General features: G+C 49.5%; 2 protein-coding genes across 4 annotated transcripts in view; both read left to right on the top strand.

Moving 5' to 3' along the window:
* Positions 1 to 9223, top strand: part of LOC119712209 (ATP-dependent RNA helicase DHX8-like) — a 28478-nt gene extending 19255 nt beyond the window's left edge. For 2 of the 3 annotated variants that reach the window (XM_038163195.1, XM_038163196.1), the window contains 13 exons: positions 360 to 507; positions 1227 to 1408; positions 1823 to 2017; positions 2198 to 2383; positions 3220 to 3430; positions 3743 to 3924; positions 4597 to 4737; positions 4986 to 5141; positions 5956 to 6093; positions 6498 to 6626; positions 7449 to 7645; positions 7788 to 7967; positions 8569 to 9223. In XM_038163195.1, coding sequence (XP_038019123.1) covers positions 360 to 507; positions 1227 to 1408; positions 1823 to 2017; positions 2198 to 2383; positions 3220 to 3430; positions 3743 to 3924; positions 4597 to 4737; positions 4986 to 5141; positions 5956 to 6093; positions 6498 to 6626; positions 7449 to 7645; positions 7788 to 7967; positions 8569 to 8788 — 2265 coding nt within the window. In that variant the 3' untranslated portion in view covers positions 8789 to 9223. Of the gene's footprint in view, positions 1 to 359; positions 508 to 1226; positions 1409 to 1822; positions 2018 to 2197; positions 2384 to 3219; positions 3431 to 3742; positions 3925 to 4596; positions 4738 to 4985; positions 5142 to 5955; positions 6094 to 6497; positions 6627 to 7448; positions 7646 to 7787; positions 7968 to 8568 lie in introns of those variants that run through there. The other variant, XM_038163197.1, reaches the window with a different exon arrangement.
* Positions 9224 to 10521: 1298 nt separating this feature from the next.
* LOC119712036 (ATP-dependent RNA helicase DHX8-like) lies at positions 10522 to 14929 on the top strand. The gene is made up of 7 exons (XM_038162842.1): positions 10522 to 10824; positions 11985 to 12094; positions 12187 to 12350; positions 12735 to 12832; positions 13329 to 13476; positions 14196 to 14300; positions 14792 to 14929. The coding sequence occupies exons 1-7, from the start codon at positions 10738 to 10740 to the stop codon at positions 14800 to 14802; spliced, it is 723 nt and encodes a 240-aa protein (XP_038018770.1). The 5' UTR covers positions 10522 to 10737; the 3' UTR covers positions 14803 to 14929.
* Positions 14930 to 15051: the final 122 nt, after the last annotated feature.

Below are 15051 nucleotides of genomic sequence, written 5' to 3'. Positions count from 1 at the left end.
GGGCTCTAACTTAACTGGTGACTGTGAAGTGGAATAATGGAACTGAAAAGCCATTTTACATAGGAGTGTTAGAACAAAAATGCTCTGTTCTGCTTTTTCTTGTCTTTTGAAAGTAGAAGGTAGTACAGAAATCCTGTTCATTGGTTGTGCCTGTAATCCTTCTGACTGGGCAGTGTAAGGATGCTCCATGTTAGTTATGGCTATGACAGTTCGTGAGGCTGGCCTGATGGAAACGCCCTGGAGCTCTAAGAAACAAACTTGAGTATTTTAATAGCATGTTTAGAAGCTGTTTCTAAAGAGAAGATCTATTGCAGGTGAAGGAATGGTAGTGCTTGAAGTCTTTTCTTCTTGCTCTCCAGAATCCAGACGGTTCCCTGTCCCAGGCTGCCATGATGCAAAGTGCTTTGGCTAAAGAGAGGCGAGAACTGAAACAAGTGCAGAGAGAAGCAGAGATGGATTCCATCCCCATGGGGCTCAACACGCACTGGGTGGATCCTCTCCCTGATGGTATGTCTGAGCCCAGGTGAACTGTGCCTTTTTTATGCTGCTCCAGTAATGTGGTGCTCTTTGGGGCACTTAGGACTTAGTGAAGGGGAGATCTTGATCATATTTCGGAAGGCTGGTTTATTATCTGATGATCTATATTACATTAAAAGAGACCACACTGTAACTATACTACAAAGAACAGAGAGAAAGATTCATCAGAAGGCGAGACAGGAATAGAAAGGAGTGAATAATAAAGTTCTGTGACTCCCAGAGAGTCCGAGAGCTGCTGCTTCCTGGGTTGGTGAGCAAGTAGAAACATCCCACATGGACCAATCGAGGAAGCACCTGCTGCATTGCAGAGCAGCAAATAACAAATTGTTTCTATTTGAAGCTGAGGCCCTTCAGCTTCTCAGGAGAAGAAAATCCTAGCAAAGGGATTTTCATCCAATATTGAAACTACACTGCAGCAACCCAGGAGAGATGTGTTGATACCGTGTTTGTCTGCCACACTTGAAAAGTGAGTCCAAGCAGAAATGCTTTTCCGCTGACATGGAAATAGGAATGTCAGGGGATGTGTACAGGTGTCTCCTGTAATAGTGGGGACATCCCCTTGGAAACTGAAAAAAACATTTAAACGCACAGAATAGAGGGCCTGGAGGGTGGAGCAGTTGTAGCAGGATCATCAGGGTCTGCGCTGTGTGAATCTGGCTGTGTGAATGATGAAATTGTTTCTTTTCCAGTGGATGGAAGACAAATAGCTGCAAACATGCGAGGTATTGGGATGATGCCAAATGATATCCCAGAGTGGAAGAAGCACGCGTTTGGTGGCAACAAAGCTTCGTATGGTAAGAAGACCCAGCTTTCCATCATTGAGCAGAGAGAGAGTCTGCCAATCTTCAGACTGAAGGAGCAGCTGATCCAAGTAAGACTCATGGAAAGGCATTCTGGTTTGAGCAAGCAGTCATTTCAAAGAAATACTCTTGGTTTAGCTTTTTGATAGGTGAATAGCCAGCTGATAATTTGAAGTGCAGAACTTTAGCTCACAAGATGTATTTGAAAGTGTTCTGTATATCTGTGTACTTTCATGAGGTTCCAGATGTTTATTGATGTAAGTCCAAATTGATGTTGAGCTCACGTGAGTCAGGCAGCTGAGCGCTTCAAACAGGTTGCTGCCTTGATCAGTAGGAATATTTAAATGGTGTTTGTCCTGGGTCAGTTGAAGCAAAAACCAGAGCTGCTCAATCTAGTCCCAGCTAGAAGCCATGCTGATTTGGTTTGGTTTGTTTGGATTTGTAAAAAAAAATGTACCAAGTGTGTGTTTTCTGGTGTTTTCTAGGCTGTGCATGACAACCAGATTCTGATTGTTATTGGAGAGACGGGATCTGGGAAAACAACCCAGATTACCCAGTACCTGGCTGAGGCAGGATATACGTCCAGAGGAAAGATTGGATGTACTCAGCCTCGCAGAGTGGCTGCAATGTCTGTTGCAAAGAGGGTGTCAGAGGAATTTGGCTGCTGCTTGGGCCAAGAGGTGAGTTTCCATGTTGAGGAACATGCCAAAGTAAGCGTGAGGAAAAGTAGGAAAAGTCAGCGTTGGAGCTAGTTGTCTTGTGTGTCGGTGTGCCTGTTCCCTTTAGGCTGTGGGGTGAGTTTGTGGGAGAATGAAAGTGGGGGCTGATGAGGCTGATGGTGGTGCAACTCTTGCCTCCAGGTTGGCTACACCATCCGCTTTGAAGACTGCACCAGCCCTGAGACTGTCATCAAATACATGACAGATGGCATGTTACTGAGGGAGTGCCTGATAGACCCAGATCTCAGCCAGTATGCCATCATCATGCTGGATGAGGCCCACGAGAGGACCATCCACACAGATGTGCTCTTTGGGCTCCTGAAGAAGGTAAAGGAGCGCTGGATTTTTGCTGCTTTCGCTGTGGGTGGGAGAGTGGGGGATTCTCAGGGTTCCCAGGGAAGGAGGAATGGAACATCTGACCCGGTGTTCTTAGAAGGCTAATTGATTATTTGATGATATTCTATTTGAGAATGCTGTACTAAACTAGACTAAAGAACAGAGAAAGGATAGAGACAGAAGGTTAACAAGAATGATCATGAAAACTGGTGACTCCTCAGAGCCCAGATACAGCTGGCTGTGATTGGCCATGAAATGAAACAACAGTTCCCATGTTGGATAAACAGTCTCCTCCAAGCACATTGCAAAACAGCAAAACACAGGAGAAGCTGAGGCTTCTCAGCTTGCCAGGAGAAGATCCTGGGGAAGGGGATTTTTTCCCAGAAAATATGACAGTGACAGGAGAGCACAGGCAAAGGTGGAGTCCCACGAGTTAGGTTCATAGCTGTGCTTCAAGGGCAAATGTGCTCTGAAGGGTTTATGGGATGAAATGAGCTGCTGTGTGGAGGCAGAGCAAGCAAAATGCAGCGGAAGCAATGAGAATTTCCCATCCTGGATGTTCATCATGGTGGATGAACAGGGGAGTGTTGTTGCTTTGCTCATCCTGCTTTGCCAAAAGCTTTCTGGTGATTGTGTGGCTAAGGGAGGCTTCAAATGGGACCTCAGGGGTCAATGTTTTAAAATGTTGGGTCCTGGGACGAGCTGCCCCTCTACTCAGATGATAAAACCCCTTTCATTGCTGGTTGTATTTGCCTGGCTTCAGTCAGGGGCCATATTTTGATAGTTCCAAAGGCAGGAAATGACTCAAGAGCTTTGTCCTCGTGCAGACGGTGCAGAAACGGCAGGACATGAAGCTGATCGTGACATCGGCCACTCTGGATGCTGTGAAATTCTCTCAGTATTTCTACGAAGCACCAATCTTCACCATTCCTGGCAGGACATACCCAGTAGAAATTCTGTACACCAAAGAGCCAGAGACAGATTATTTGGATGCCAGTCTGATTACAGTCATGCAGATCCATTTAACAGAGCCACCAGGTGAGCAGAGAATGGTTTTGGGTTGTTGGGGATTGGAAGACCTCTGAGCAAGGTCTTTGTTTAAGTCATGGATCGCGTTGGTAATGGGAGCAAAATGCTGTCAGGACTGTTCTTTCTTGTTTGCAAATGCAGTAACTAAAATGCTGGAAAAGTTGGGTGGAAGACTGGAGTTTGTTGCCTTGGGCTAAGAGTTGGTAGCAAAAGTTGGGGATCCTCATCAGTGGAAACCGCGAGGAATGAAAGTAATGTAATGCAGGAGTTGTAATGAGCAGCATTGATTCTGAGGATTGTTTTCCTTTACTTCCTGTGTAGGTGACATTTTGGTCTTTCTAACTGGCCAGGAAGAGATTGACACTGCCTGTGAAATCCTCTATGAGAGGATGAAATCTCTAGGACCTGATGTTCCGGAGTTAATTATCCTCCCAGTGTATTCAGCTTTGCCCAGTGAAATGCAGACCAGGATCTTTGACCCGGCCCCACCAGGGAGCAGAAAGGTAATTTCACCTGTGTGCCCTCTCCTCTTCTGCTGATATTTTAACAGTGGGCTGTATTACAGTGCTGAAAGGATAAACTTCTTGGGGAAAAGATGATTTACAGCTGAGAGCACATTTTTGGTTGTATACATCTCAAATTCTCTAAGCGTTTGAGCACTTGTGACAACGTCTGGTGCAGCAGACCTCTGTTCTTGGTGTGGTATTGAATGCTGTCTGTCAAGGATACTCACTTGAGTTCATCTGAAAATCTAAAATCTAAATGCACTTCCTGTTGGATGGAGGTAAATTTCCTCCCAAGCAGCCAGTGAATATCTCGAGATAGATTCTCAGGGAGATTTTTCTCAGAATACAGGCTGTGTCTGAGTGATAGGTAAAAAATCTCCCTGAAGCCCCTGCAGTCTGCATACAAGCTTCTCTTGCTTTTAATTGTGGGTGTTTTCACCCTCTTTTCCCTTTTTGCCCAGACTTTAAGCAAAAGTAGATACCTAAAAGCTGTCCATCCTTGTGGGTAACATCTCCTTGTGTTCCCTGTGAGCACATTTCTCCTTTCAGCATCAGGTGGCAGTGGTTGCATTTGTTACACGCTCCTCATGTGCCACCAGTGGATGAGGTTGGGTGGTGGGGTTGTCTTGGCAGCCTGACACAGAGCTTGACTCCGAGTGTGCTTTGCAGGTTGTCATTGCCACCAACATTGCAGAGACATCTCTGACTATTGATGGAATCTATTATGTGGTGGATCCTGGCTTTGTGAAGCAGAAAGTTTATAACTCCAAGACTGGAATCGACCAGCTGGTGGTGACACCCATTTCCCAGGTAGATATTCTGTGTTTGGCTCTCCCCGTGGGTGTTGTGTGTCTGGCCAGTGTGGCATCCGAGCACAAGCGAGCAAAATGGGGCAGTGATAAACCCCCATTTCTGATGGCTCCTTGAGGCTGTGCCTACACAGTACGTGCTTTGCTGTGTTGTACTGAAAGTCGAGTGAAATTGTGAATAAGCATTTTATTGTGCTTGTTGTCACCTGGTTTTTGTAGCTGTTGACTGAGGTGCCTTGTTCTCTTTAGGCTCAAGCCAAGCAGCGCGCAGGCAGGGCTGGCAGGACGGGCCCAGGAAAATGCTACAGGTTGTACACAGAACGTGCCTACAGAGATGAGATGCTGACCACCAACGTGCCTGAAATCCAGAGAACCAATCTGGCCAGCACAGTGCTCTCCCTGAAGGTGGGTATTGCACCAGCTTGCAGCAAGCCAGCGTGCTGAGTGTGCCAGCCAGTGAGGCTCTGCCTCTGAGTCTCGGGAAGCGGTGCTGTGATTTCAGATCCTTCTGGTGAACAGAGGTGGTGTGGAAGGGAGACCTCAACCAAAGCCCTTCTCAGGCACTGGGCTTGCTCCTGTGTTTTGCTGTCGAGGGCTGTTCTGTTGGCTAGCCAGCTGGATGATGAGTTTCAGCTGCACAGAGCAGTTGGTTGCAGGAGGTGGGAGAAACAGAATCTCAGGCAGGAGCATTTCCTATGTAGGGGACATGTACATTGTTAACAGGTGACATCCATTGTTTAGAGAGGGTTTAGAGCTGCAGACCTGGGCCTGTCTAAGTGTGTACCATGCCTCAGGAAGTCTGTGACCTGGATTACCCCAGTGCCAGCTGGGAAAGCTGCTGCCATTGCCCTTGCTGGGAGCACACTTCACATCCTGTGGAGCTGTCAGGCCACGCTGCTTTACAAGACACAAGTGCCAAAAGCAGCATTTAGCTTCTGTTTCTCCTCCTCAGCTGAATCCTCTTGCTTGGGGGCTGTGTGGAGCAGGAGCTAAAGAACAGAGCAGAGAGCTGAGCAGTGCAGGGGTGCCACGGGCCAGTGCTCCTTCTTTCAAGGGCAGGAAGGCAGCTGTGTATTCACGGCTGCTCTCGGGATAAGGACACGAGGCCAGGCTTGCCTGAAGTTTTGCGGTGCCTCGCTGTTTGGTGTTCTGTCTCTGGCTGGGGTTTGTTGCCTTCCTTGTGAGTGTTTTAACCTGGCTTTTCTCCCATCCCTCGCAGGCTATGGGCATCAATGATTTGCTGTCCTTTGACTTCATGGATGCTCCCCCCATGGAGACTCTGATTACTGCCATGGAGCAGCTCTACACCCTGGGAGCTCTGGATGATGAGGGGCTGCTCACTCGACTTGGGCGTAGGGTAGGCACAATAAAATACCTCTTAGCATTGTTGGTTTGCCTTTGCTGTCACTCTCTTGTGTTTTTTTTGGTAGCTTTTCTTTTACCCCAGTTCTGCTGTACCTTGAGTTTTTTAAGGTCCTTTAAAAAGGTACCTTTGAAGGTGCCTTCTGCTTTTTAAGGAGCAGCTAGTGTTTCTCCTTACTCATAAGTTTACATTTCCTAATGTCTCAAAACTTCCTGTAAGTATTGGGGTCTCCTTGTGATAGTGAATACAGAGCAATCATTTGCTTCATGTGGAGTGAAGTCATTGTGGGTCAAGCACACCTCTTTGCAAAGTAAACATGTTAGAAAGGGCATTGCTTTGTTTTGCATTGAGAAGACGGAAGATTTTTCCCTGAATGCCTTGGCACATGTTTCTTGCAGATGGCAGAATTCCCCCTGGAGCCGATGCTGTGTAAGATGTTGATCATGTCCGTGCACCTGGGATGCAGCGAGGAGATGCTGACAATTGTCTCCATGCTGTCTGTGCAGAATGTGTTCTACAGGCCAAAGGTGAGGAGCTGAGCCAGAGGCAGCAGTGTCACAGTCTGGGTGGCTTTGGTGTGAAAGCCTCGGGGGTTAGGAGTGAGCATATTTCCCAAAAGAAGCTTGTGATTTGGCCAGAACGTTTGTTTGTGCATTACCTCTCTGATGTTCCTTCTCATTTAAGGGCCTGTAGCTGTGCTCTTGGTAGTTTCTTTGCAGATGGGAAGGTAGAAGTGAGGTGTCCTAAAATGGCTCTTGCATGTCCCAACAAACACAGACAGCCTGAACCGAGCCAGTCCCAGCTCTGGAGCTGAGATTGCCTGGGCATTTTCAGATGCACAGAAAGTGTTTCCTCGTGGCACCTCTATCCCGTGCTGCTTTCATTGAAGTCAGCGAGCAGCAGGCTCTGCTGTGGTGGGATCAGGTTTGTCTTGGATCCACTGCTTCTTCAGGGTGATTCATTTCAGTTTGGATCTAGTAACTGCAGTATTTGATTCATGTTTTATGTGCAGACGGGAGAGGTGTGTGGATCACCAGGCTCAGACCTCCTGCTTCAGCAGATTTCTTGATGAATGACTGAAGTAATGAGTAGAGCAGTGAGCAAACCAGTTAGTGCAGTGTGTGCATGTGCTTCCTGCAGCAGAAATGAGCCATTTGCTTGGACGTGTTCTTTCAAACAGAGGGGCTGAAATGGAGAAAGCATTCGGTGTTGTCTCCATCCCGTATCACTGTCACGATAGGTTTAAAATGTCATGATCTGGATGACAAGGAGCCGATGTCATTCTTCTTGCCCCCCAGGGCTTTTCTCAGTGCTGTAGAGATCTGATTGAGGTATGTTTTGTGTGTTAGGATAAACAAGCACTTGCTGACCAAAAGAAAGCCAAGTTCCATCAAACAGAAGGTGACCACCTGACGCTGCTGGCGGTGTACAATTCCTGGAAGAACAACAAGTTTTCGAACCCCTGGTGCTATGAGAATTTCATCCAGGCCCGGTCCTTACGCCGGGCTCAGGACATTCGCAAGCAGATGTTGGGCATCATGGACAGGTGAGCACCTCGAGGAGTGCAAGCGCTGACTCTGTGCCTTGCTGGTTTTACATTGTCGTGGCTAAAGAAAATGTGCTCAACTCATCTGGGTAGCTGCGTCCAAATCTGGAGAGCTCTGATCTTTGTCTCTCTTGTCTGGCAGGCATAAGCTGGATGTGGTGTCCTGTGGGAAGGCCACAGTTCGGGTCCAGAAGGCCATTTGCAGTGGCTTCTTCAGAAATGCAGCCAAGAAGGATCCCCAGGAAGGCTACAGGACGCTCATTGACCAGCAGGTTGTCTACATCCACCCCTCCAGTGCTCTCTTCAACAGGCAGCCTGAATGGTAAGGAAGGCGATAGCGTGGGATTTCCCGTTTCTGCTCAGACTTTGTAGCAGAGAAAGTTGTGGGGTGTGCTGCTTGTGGAGCACAGATCTGAGCAGAGGCTCCTGATTGCTGAGCGATGCATGAGAAAAGTTTCAGGTCTCCTTTAGTCTCTTTCTGCTGCTGAGCTCAGTGCCCGTGCAGAGATGAGACTGACCTTTGGAGGCAAGGCCATGCCTGAAGCTGGAATTGTGTGTTCCTTTATGGTGGAAGGGGCTTTAAAACACTGGGTGTTGAAGAGGGAGAGAGCGTCGTTTGAAATGGGATGAAGGAAGTCTGTGCTGAAGAGTAGTTGTGGAGTAGGAGAGGGAAGAGAAATAATTGCAGATGATTTGTCAGCTGTAATTTCAGATCCTGCTAGGGAACAGAGTTAGTTTGGAAGGGAGACTTGAACAAAAGCAATTGTCAAGCCCTGGGCTCGCTCAGTCCCTTCTCCAGAGGGATAACTCTTCTGCATGCTTCTTGTGGAGCTCCGAAGGAGCAAGCGTAGCTCCTGCAGGCCTTGCCTCGTTGCCTCTGGTTTGGAGAAGGCGATTTGCTGACTCGCTGTCCCTTTTGCCAGGGTGGTGTATCACGAGCTGGTGCTGACCACCAAGGAGTACATGCGGGAGGTGACGACCATCGATCCTCGCTGGCTGGTGGAGTTTGCCCCAGCTTTCTTCAAGGTCTCTGACCCCACCAAGCTGAGCAAGCAGAAGAAGCAGCAGAGGCTGGAGCCCCTCTACAACCGCTACGAGGAGCCCAACGCCTGGAGGATCTCCCGCGCCTTCCGCCGGCGCTGAGCTCGGCGCCCGCTGCGTCTGCTGCTGCCGTGCCCGCGGCACCGGGGCCGGGCGCTGCTGCCGGCGGCCCGGGGGACACGCGGTGCCCTGCAGCTCGCCCGTGCAGCGCCAGCTCGGGCAGCACGGCAGCTCCAGGGGCGGCCCAGATGTGCTGCAGCTGCACGGGCCGCCGCGGCCTCTCGCCAGTGGGCCTTGGAGCACTCGAGGGATTCGCCTTTCAGGAGACAAAATCTGAGCCTCGGGAGTCTGGGGGCTGAGCTGAGCAGCACAAGAAAACGGTGATTTGACACGGGTTGTTCCCCAGCCTGGCTGGGTTCTGAGTCCCCAGGCAAATAGAAGCTGGACTAGTTTGTGTTCTTACCCTGCTCAAAGGGATTTCTTTCTGCTGAACGTTCCTGGTCAGTTCAGTGAGTGCTTTTTGGGAGCAGCCTGCTCTCTATTTTACCAAGTTGATGCATTTTCCCATGCAATGTAACTGCTTGTATTTAATTTCAGCCATCTGTGGTGAGATACTAAATATCTCTGGCTTTGGGATAAGGCGGGAAAAATTCTTGAAACTCACCTAGAATATACTTGGACAATGGCACAGGTCAGGCTGCAAGACTTGCCCTTCATCCCCATCTCCTGGGTGCTGAAGGGTTCATCAACCAGTAATCCCCTCTGCAGCACGGTTCCCTCTGGGAATGTAAATGGTTACAAATGTTTGGACCTCTTTTACCATGTGCCATGTGCTTTATTTTCACATCGAATGTTTGGTGACATCACAGCTGTTGGGTTTTTGTAATAGAATGAGCTCTTGCAGCTCAAATGTCTGTAAAAATTATGTAACAGTTCCTTGTTTTAAAAACTGCCCAGTGCGTGCTACGTCATGCCCAAACTATCTGTAAAATTTTTTCTATTGCTAACATATGAAATTGATTTGACTGCATAGCTGCAGAAACCTTATTTTTTTTTTTCCAAAGCTGGGACATTTGCTGAAATGATTGTTGAAATGAAGAGAAGGAGCTTGACTGGTTGTTTTTACACAGCGAATTGGAAGAATGTTTCACATTGAAAAGGAGCTCTGTTGGAAATACCTCTCTGTACAAAGGGGAGCAGGGATGTTGTTCAATGTCCTGAGCTTTCCCTCATGTTGTATCACCATAAAATAAATGGGAATTACAAACTTACTGCGAGCCCTCTTGCAAAAGCCTCTGCCTGCCCTGAGGCGTGTCAGAGCTGGACATTTCTCCTCTGGCCGCTCTGATCCCCCTGGAACAGCTCCTGGGGAGGAATGTGTCCCCTGTGGATGGAGGGACCAAATTGTCCTTTGTCTCCTTAAAAAGGGAAAAAGCCCACAGGTTTCTCTCCTCAACTGGGTAGAAAAATCCCACCTCATAATGTTGTAGCGCGCTAAATAGTTTTCGAGTTGTTGTCTTGCGCTGGCTGTGATGTCGCACGGGCTGTCCCCTTCTCCCCTCACATGGTATGTTCCTCATCCCCCCCCCACTGCTCCACCCCTGATGGTCTGCGCCCTCGCAACCCCTCCCCTCGCCCCTCCTCAGCGGCATCCCATTGGCTGCGGCCCTGGGTCCCCGCCCCCATTCCTCGGGTATAAATGTCCCCTGTGCGCGGGGCCCGCCCTGTGTTTCCCGCGTTGGCGGCGTGTGGCGGAGCTGTCCCTGTCCGTCCGATAATCCAGGGCGCTGTAGCACGTGGAGAAAGAGCGCTCCTCGCCTTCTGCTTCGTCCGTGCGGGCTGGAGTGCAGAGCTAGCCGGACTGGATTTTTCAGCCCGGAACCCACGGGTATTACAGGTGGTGCCCAAGGTGCTTGGGCTCCCGTTCGGTCCGAGGCGACGCGAAGGAGCTGGTAATTCCCACGCGTGGATTATATTTTGGACTTTTTGGACTTTGACCTTCCTCCGCCGTTTTCGTGGCGTTTTTGTCGGCAAGAAGGCTGGAGGGTGAGATGGGGACCCCGCGGCAAGCCACGAGGGGCCGATTCCGGACGAAGGCTTCTTTATCCGCGTCCCAGGCGCCCGAGTGCCCAGGAGGAGTGAGTATTTCCCCTCGCGTAGCAGCGGGACCCGGGGCCCCTCCGAGGGTGGGGGTGAGCTGCCGGCGTTGGGGAAGGTCCGGAGCCGAGAGTCGGGGTGTGCGAGCGTCCCGCGGCTCGCTGCTGGCGGGCGGCGCGGCCGCGGCGGGGTCTGTGCGCGGGGCCGGGGCTGCGCGCTCCCGTCGCTCGGGGTCCCGCGGCGGCGCGGCCGTGCGCGGCTCGTTCGGCGGCGCGGGCGGCTCCCGCGGCTCCCGGCAGCGGCGCGGGCGGGTGGGGGCGCGGCGGAGGCGCGGGCGGCGGCAGGAGAGCCGCGGCTGGCGTCGTTGCCGTGAGCGGGCGCGCCCGGGCGGCGGGGGGAGCCGGCGAGCGGCTCCGAGCAGCCGCGGGGCAGCCGCAGCTGCCGCCCGGCCTTCGGAACCCCGCGGCTCGCACGCCGGCATCTCCGTCTCTGCCCGGGCGAAGGCTGCCCAGATTCTTTCTGGCATCGGCCGTGGACTCGGTGCTTTCGTTTTTTGTTAGTGGCGGCTGTAAAGATCGAGTGCTGCAGAGAGGAAAATGACATCATGATGGGTGCAAAGCTTTCTGCAACACAGAGGAGCATTTATACCTTAGTTTTAGGTACCCCAAGTAGTGGAAACGTTGCAGTTTCCAAAGCAGTGTTGAAGCGGTTTGTTCGCTGGGTATCTTTTCATTTCTCTCCGCTTACCCAGCAGAATGTTAACTCTGTCTCTGCCTGGGCTAAAGTAGGAGCTCTGTTGACAGTAAGAGCGGAAGAGGGAGATAGAACTGTGTCTCAGTTTTCGCCCGTGTTCCTTGTGAATCGGAACGAAGTGCTGAGGAGGGATTTGAAAGGCCAGCCCGAGCAAATGTCCCCTCCCGCGGCTTCCCCTAGCCTTCCTCCCAAACCCTCTGCCCCCGAACGGAGAGAGACGAGCGAGGCATGCCGGCCAACACAGGGTTCCTGGCACCGCCACTGTTCCCCAGGCCTCCCACCTCGCTCTCAGCACCCCGGCTCTGGCACCTGTGCGCAGGCTGACACAGCGCCTGCCCTGCACCCCTCCAGCCTAATTCCCGTTACCCCGATCTCGTGTGTAACTCTTTGTGGCAAGCTTTTTGTCAGCCCTTTTGCAGAAAGGGGCATCAGTTCTCTGTCTTTGCAGAACATGCTGGACGAAGATGATGTGAAAGTGGCAGCTGATGCCCTGAAAGAGCTCGAAGCTCTGATGCCCAGCGCAGACAAGCTGGGCAAGCAGAGGGGCAGCGACCATCGGTAGGTGCCTGGTGTGTCTGGGGGGGAGGTCTCGGCTGCTCCCTTTGCCCGAGGTGGGAATGCCCTGCTAAGATGGAATTTTGCTTTGTTAGGGAGAAGAAAAGGATGAGGAGCCGAAGCCGCAGCAGGGACAGGAAGCGCAGGCACGGATCTCGCTCCAGGTCTCGTTCCAGGACGTGGGACAGGCACAGGGGAAGAGGCAGATACCGGTCCAGGAGCAGGAGTGGGAATTGTCCTGAAGTTGGTGATGAAGAAGGTAGTATTTCCCAGCAGTCTTATTGTTGTAAATTCCTTGTCTTTCTGGATGTATTTTGATTCAAAAATCGATTGATGATAGAAGTAGCTGTAAAGTGTAGCACAGCTTGCTGTCATCTTGTATATTTGGAGCTAGGGTTCCTCTGGCTGGATGATTAGTGGCATTTGGATGTGCCCTGTCTGTGCATTTTATTTGCATGTTTTCACTTTTAAAACTCCTCAGGAATTTTCAGAATCTCTTGAATATTCTAAGGAGTTTTTCAATAGTCTAAGGAGTTTTAAGACTCCCTTTAAGAATGCACAGGAAGCATTATTTGAAGAGGCACTTTTATGTAGCCAAAAGATGTTGAATTTTTCTGTACCAATTGTCACTTGTGAATTTTAGATGAGGATCTTGAGATTGAGCTGGTTGAAGAAGAGCCACCATTTCTTCGAGGTCACACTAAACAGAGCATGGATATGAGTCCCATCAAAATAGTCAAGGTAAGAGATTTCTGAGCCTGCACCCAATGTATTTGAGTAAATGGTATAAATATTGGGGAATATAATAACCAGTTTCCCACCTGCACATTACTGAGAGCCCTGAAAAACACAGCCACTGAAGTCCTTCCAAATAAAGCTGGGCTCTAACTTAACTGGTGACTGTGAAGTGGAATAATGGAACTGAAAAGCCATTTTACATAGGTGTGTTAGAACAAAAATGCTCTGTTCTGCTTTTTCTTGTCTTTTGAAAGTAGAAGGTAGTAAAGAAATCCTGTTCATTGGTTGTGCCTGTAATCCTTCTGACTGGGCAGTGTAAGGATGCTCCATGTTAGTTATGGCTATGACAGTTTATGAGGCTGGCCTGATGGAAACGCCCTGGAGCTCTAAGAAACAAACTTGAGTATTTTTAAAGCCTGTTTAGAAGCTGTTTCTAAAGAGAAGATCTATTGCAGTGAAGGAATGGTAGTGCTTGAAGTCTTTTCTTCTTGCTCTCCAGAATCCAGACGGTTCCCTGTCCCAGGCTGCCATGATGCAAAGTGCTTTGGCTAAAGAGAGGCGAGAACTGAAACAAGCGCAGAGAGAAGCAGAGATGGATTCCATCCCCATGGGGCTCAACACACACTGGGTGGATCCTCTCCCTGATGGTATGTCTGAGCCCAGGTGAACTGTGCCTTTTTTGTGCTGCTCCAGTGATGTGGTGCTCTTTGGGGCACTTAGGACTTAGTGAAGGGGAGATCTTGATCATATTTCAGAAGGCTGGTTTATTATCTGATGATCTGTATTACATTAAAAGAGACCACACTGTAACTATGCTACAAAGAACAGAGAGAAAGATTCATCAGAAGGCGAGACAGGAATAGAAAGGAGTGAACAATAAAGTTCTGTGACTCCTAGAGAGTCCAAGAGCTGTTGCTTCCTTGATTGGTGAGCAAGTAGAAACATCCCACATGGACCAATCGAGAAAGCATTTGCTGCATTGCACAGCAGCAGATAACAAATTGTTTCTATTTGAAGCTGAGGCCCTTCAGCTTCTCAGGAGAAGAAAATCCTAGCAAAGGGATTTTCACCCAATATTCTAACTACACTGCAGCAACCCAGGAGAGATGTGTTGATACCGTGTTTGTCTGCCACACTTGAAAAGTGAGTCCAAGCAGAAATGCTTTTCCGCTGACATGGAAATAGGAATGTCAGGGGATGTGTACAGGTGTCTCCTGTAACAGTGGGGACATCCACTTGGAAACTGAAAAAAACATTAAAACGCCCAGAATAGAGGGCCTGGAGGGTGGAGCAGTTGTAGCAGGATCATCAGGGTCTGTGCTGGGTGAATCTGGCTGTGTGAATGATGAAATTGTTTCTTTTCCAGTGGATGGAAGACAAATAGCTGCAAACATGCGAGGTATTGGGATGATGCCAAATGATATCCCAGAGTGGAAGAAGCACGCGTTTGGTGGCAACAAAGCTTCGTATGGTAAGAAGACCCAGCTTTCCATCATTGAGCAGAGAGAGAGTCTGCCAATCTTCAGGCTGAAGGAGCAGCTGATCCAAGTAAGACTCATGGAAAGGCATTCTGGTTTGGGCAAGCAGTCATTTCAAAGAAATACTCTTGGTTTAGCTTTTTGATAGGTGAATAGCCAGCTGATAATTTGAAGTGCAGAACTTTAGCTCACAAGATGTATGTGAAAGTGTTCTGTATATCTGTGTACTTTCATGAGGTTCCAGATGTTTATTGATGTAAGTCCAAATTGATATTGAGCTCACGTGAGTCAGGCAGCTGAGCGCTTCAAACAGGTTGCTGCCTTGATCAGTAGGAAGATTTACATGATGTTTGTCCTGGGTCAGTTGAAGCAAAAGCCAGAGCTGCTCAATCTAGTCCCAGCTAGAAGCCATGCTGATTTTGTTTGGTTTGTTTGGATTTGTAAAAAAAAATGTAACAAGTGTGTGTTTTCTGGTGTTTTCTAGGCTGTGCATGACAACCAGATTCTGATTGTTATTGGAGAGACGGGATCTGGGAAAACAACCCAGATTACCCAGTACCTGGCTGAGGCAGGATATACGTCCAGAGGAAAGATTGGATGTACTCAGCCTCGCAGAGTGGCTGCAATGTCTGTTGCAAAGAGGGTGTCAGAGGAATTTGGCTGCTGCTTGGGTCAAGAGGTGAGTTTCCATGTTGAGGAACATGCCAAAGTAAGCGTGAGGAAAAGTAGGAAAAGTCAGCGTTG

The sequence above is a fragment of the Motacilla alba genome, chromosome 27, assembly GCF_015832195.1.
Source record: "Motacilla alba alba isolate MOTALB_02 chromosome 27, Motacilla_alba_V1.0_pri, whole genome shotgun sequence".
In the NCBI taxonomy this organism is placed as follows: domain Eukaryota; kingdom Metazoa; phylum Chordata; class Aves; order Passeriformes; family Motacillidae; genus Motacilla; species Motacilla alba.
The sequence above is the reverse complement of the archived record's forward strand: the minus strand, read 5'-3'. Positions and strand labels throughout refer to the sequence as shown.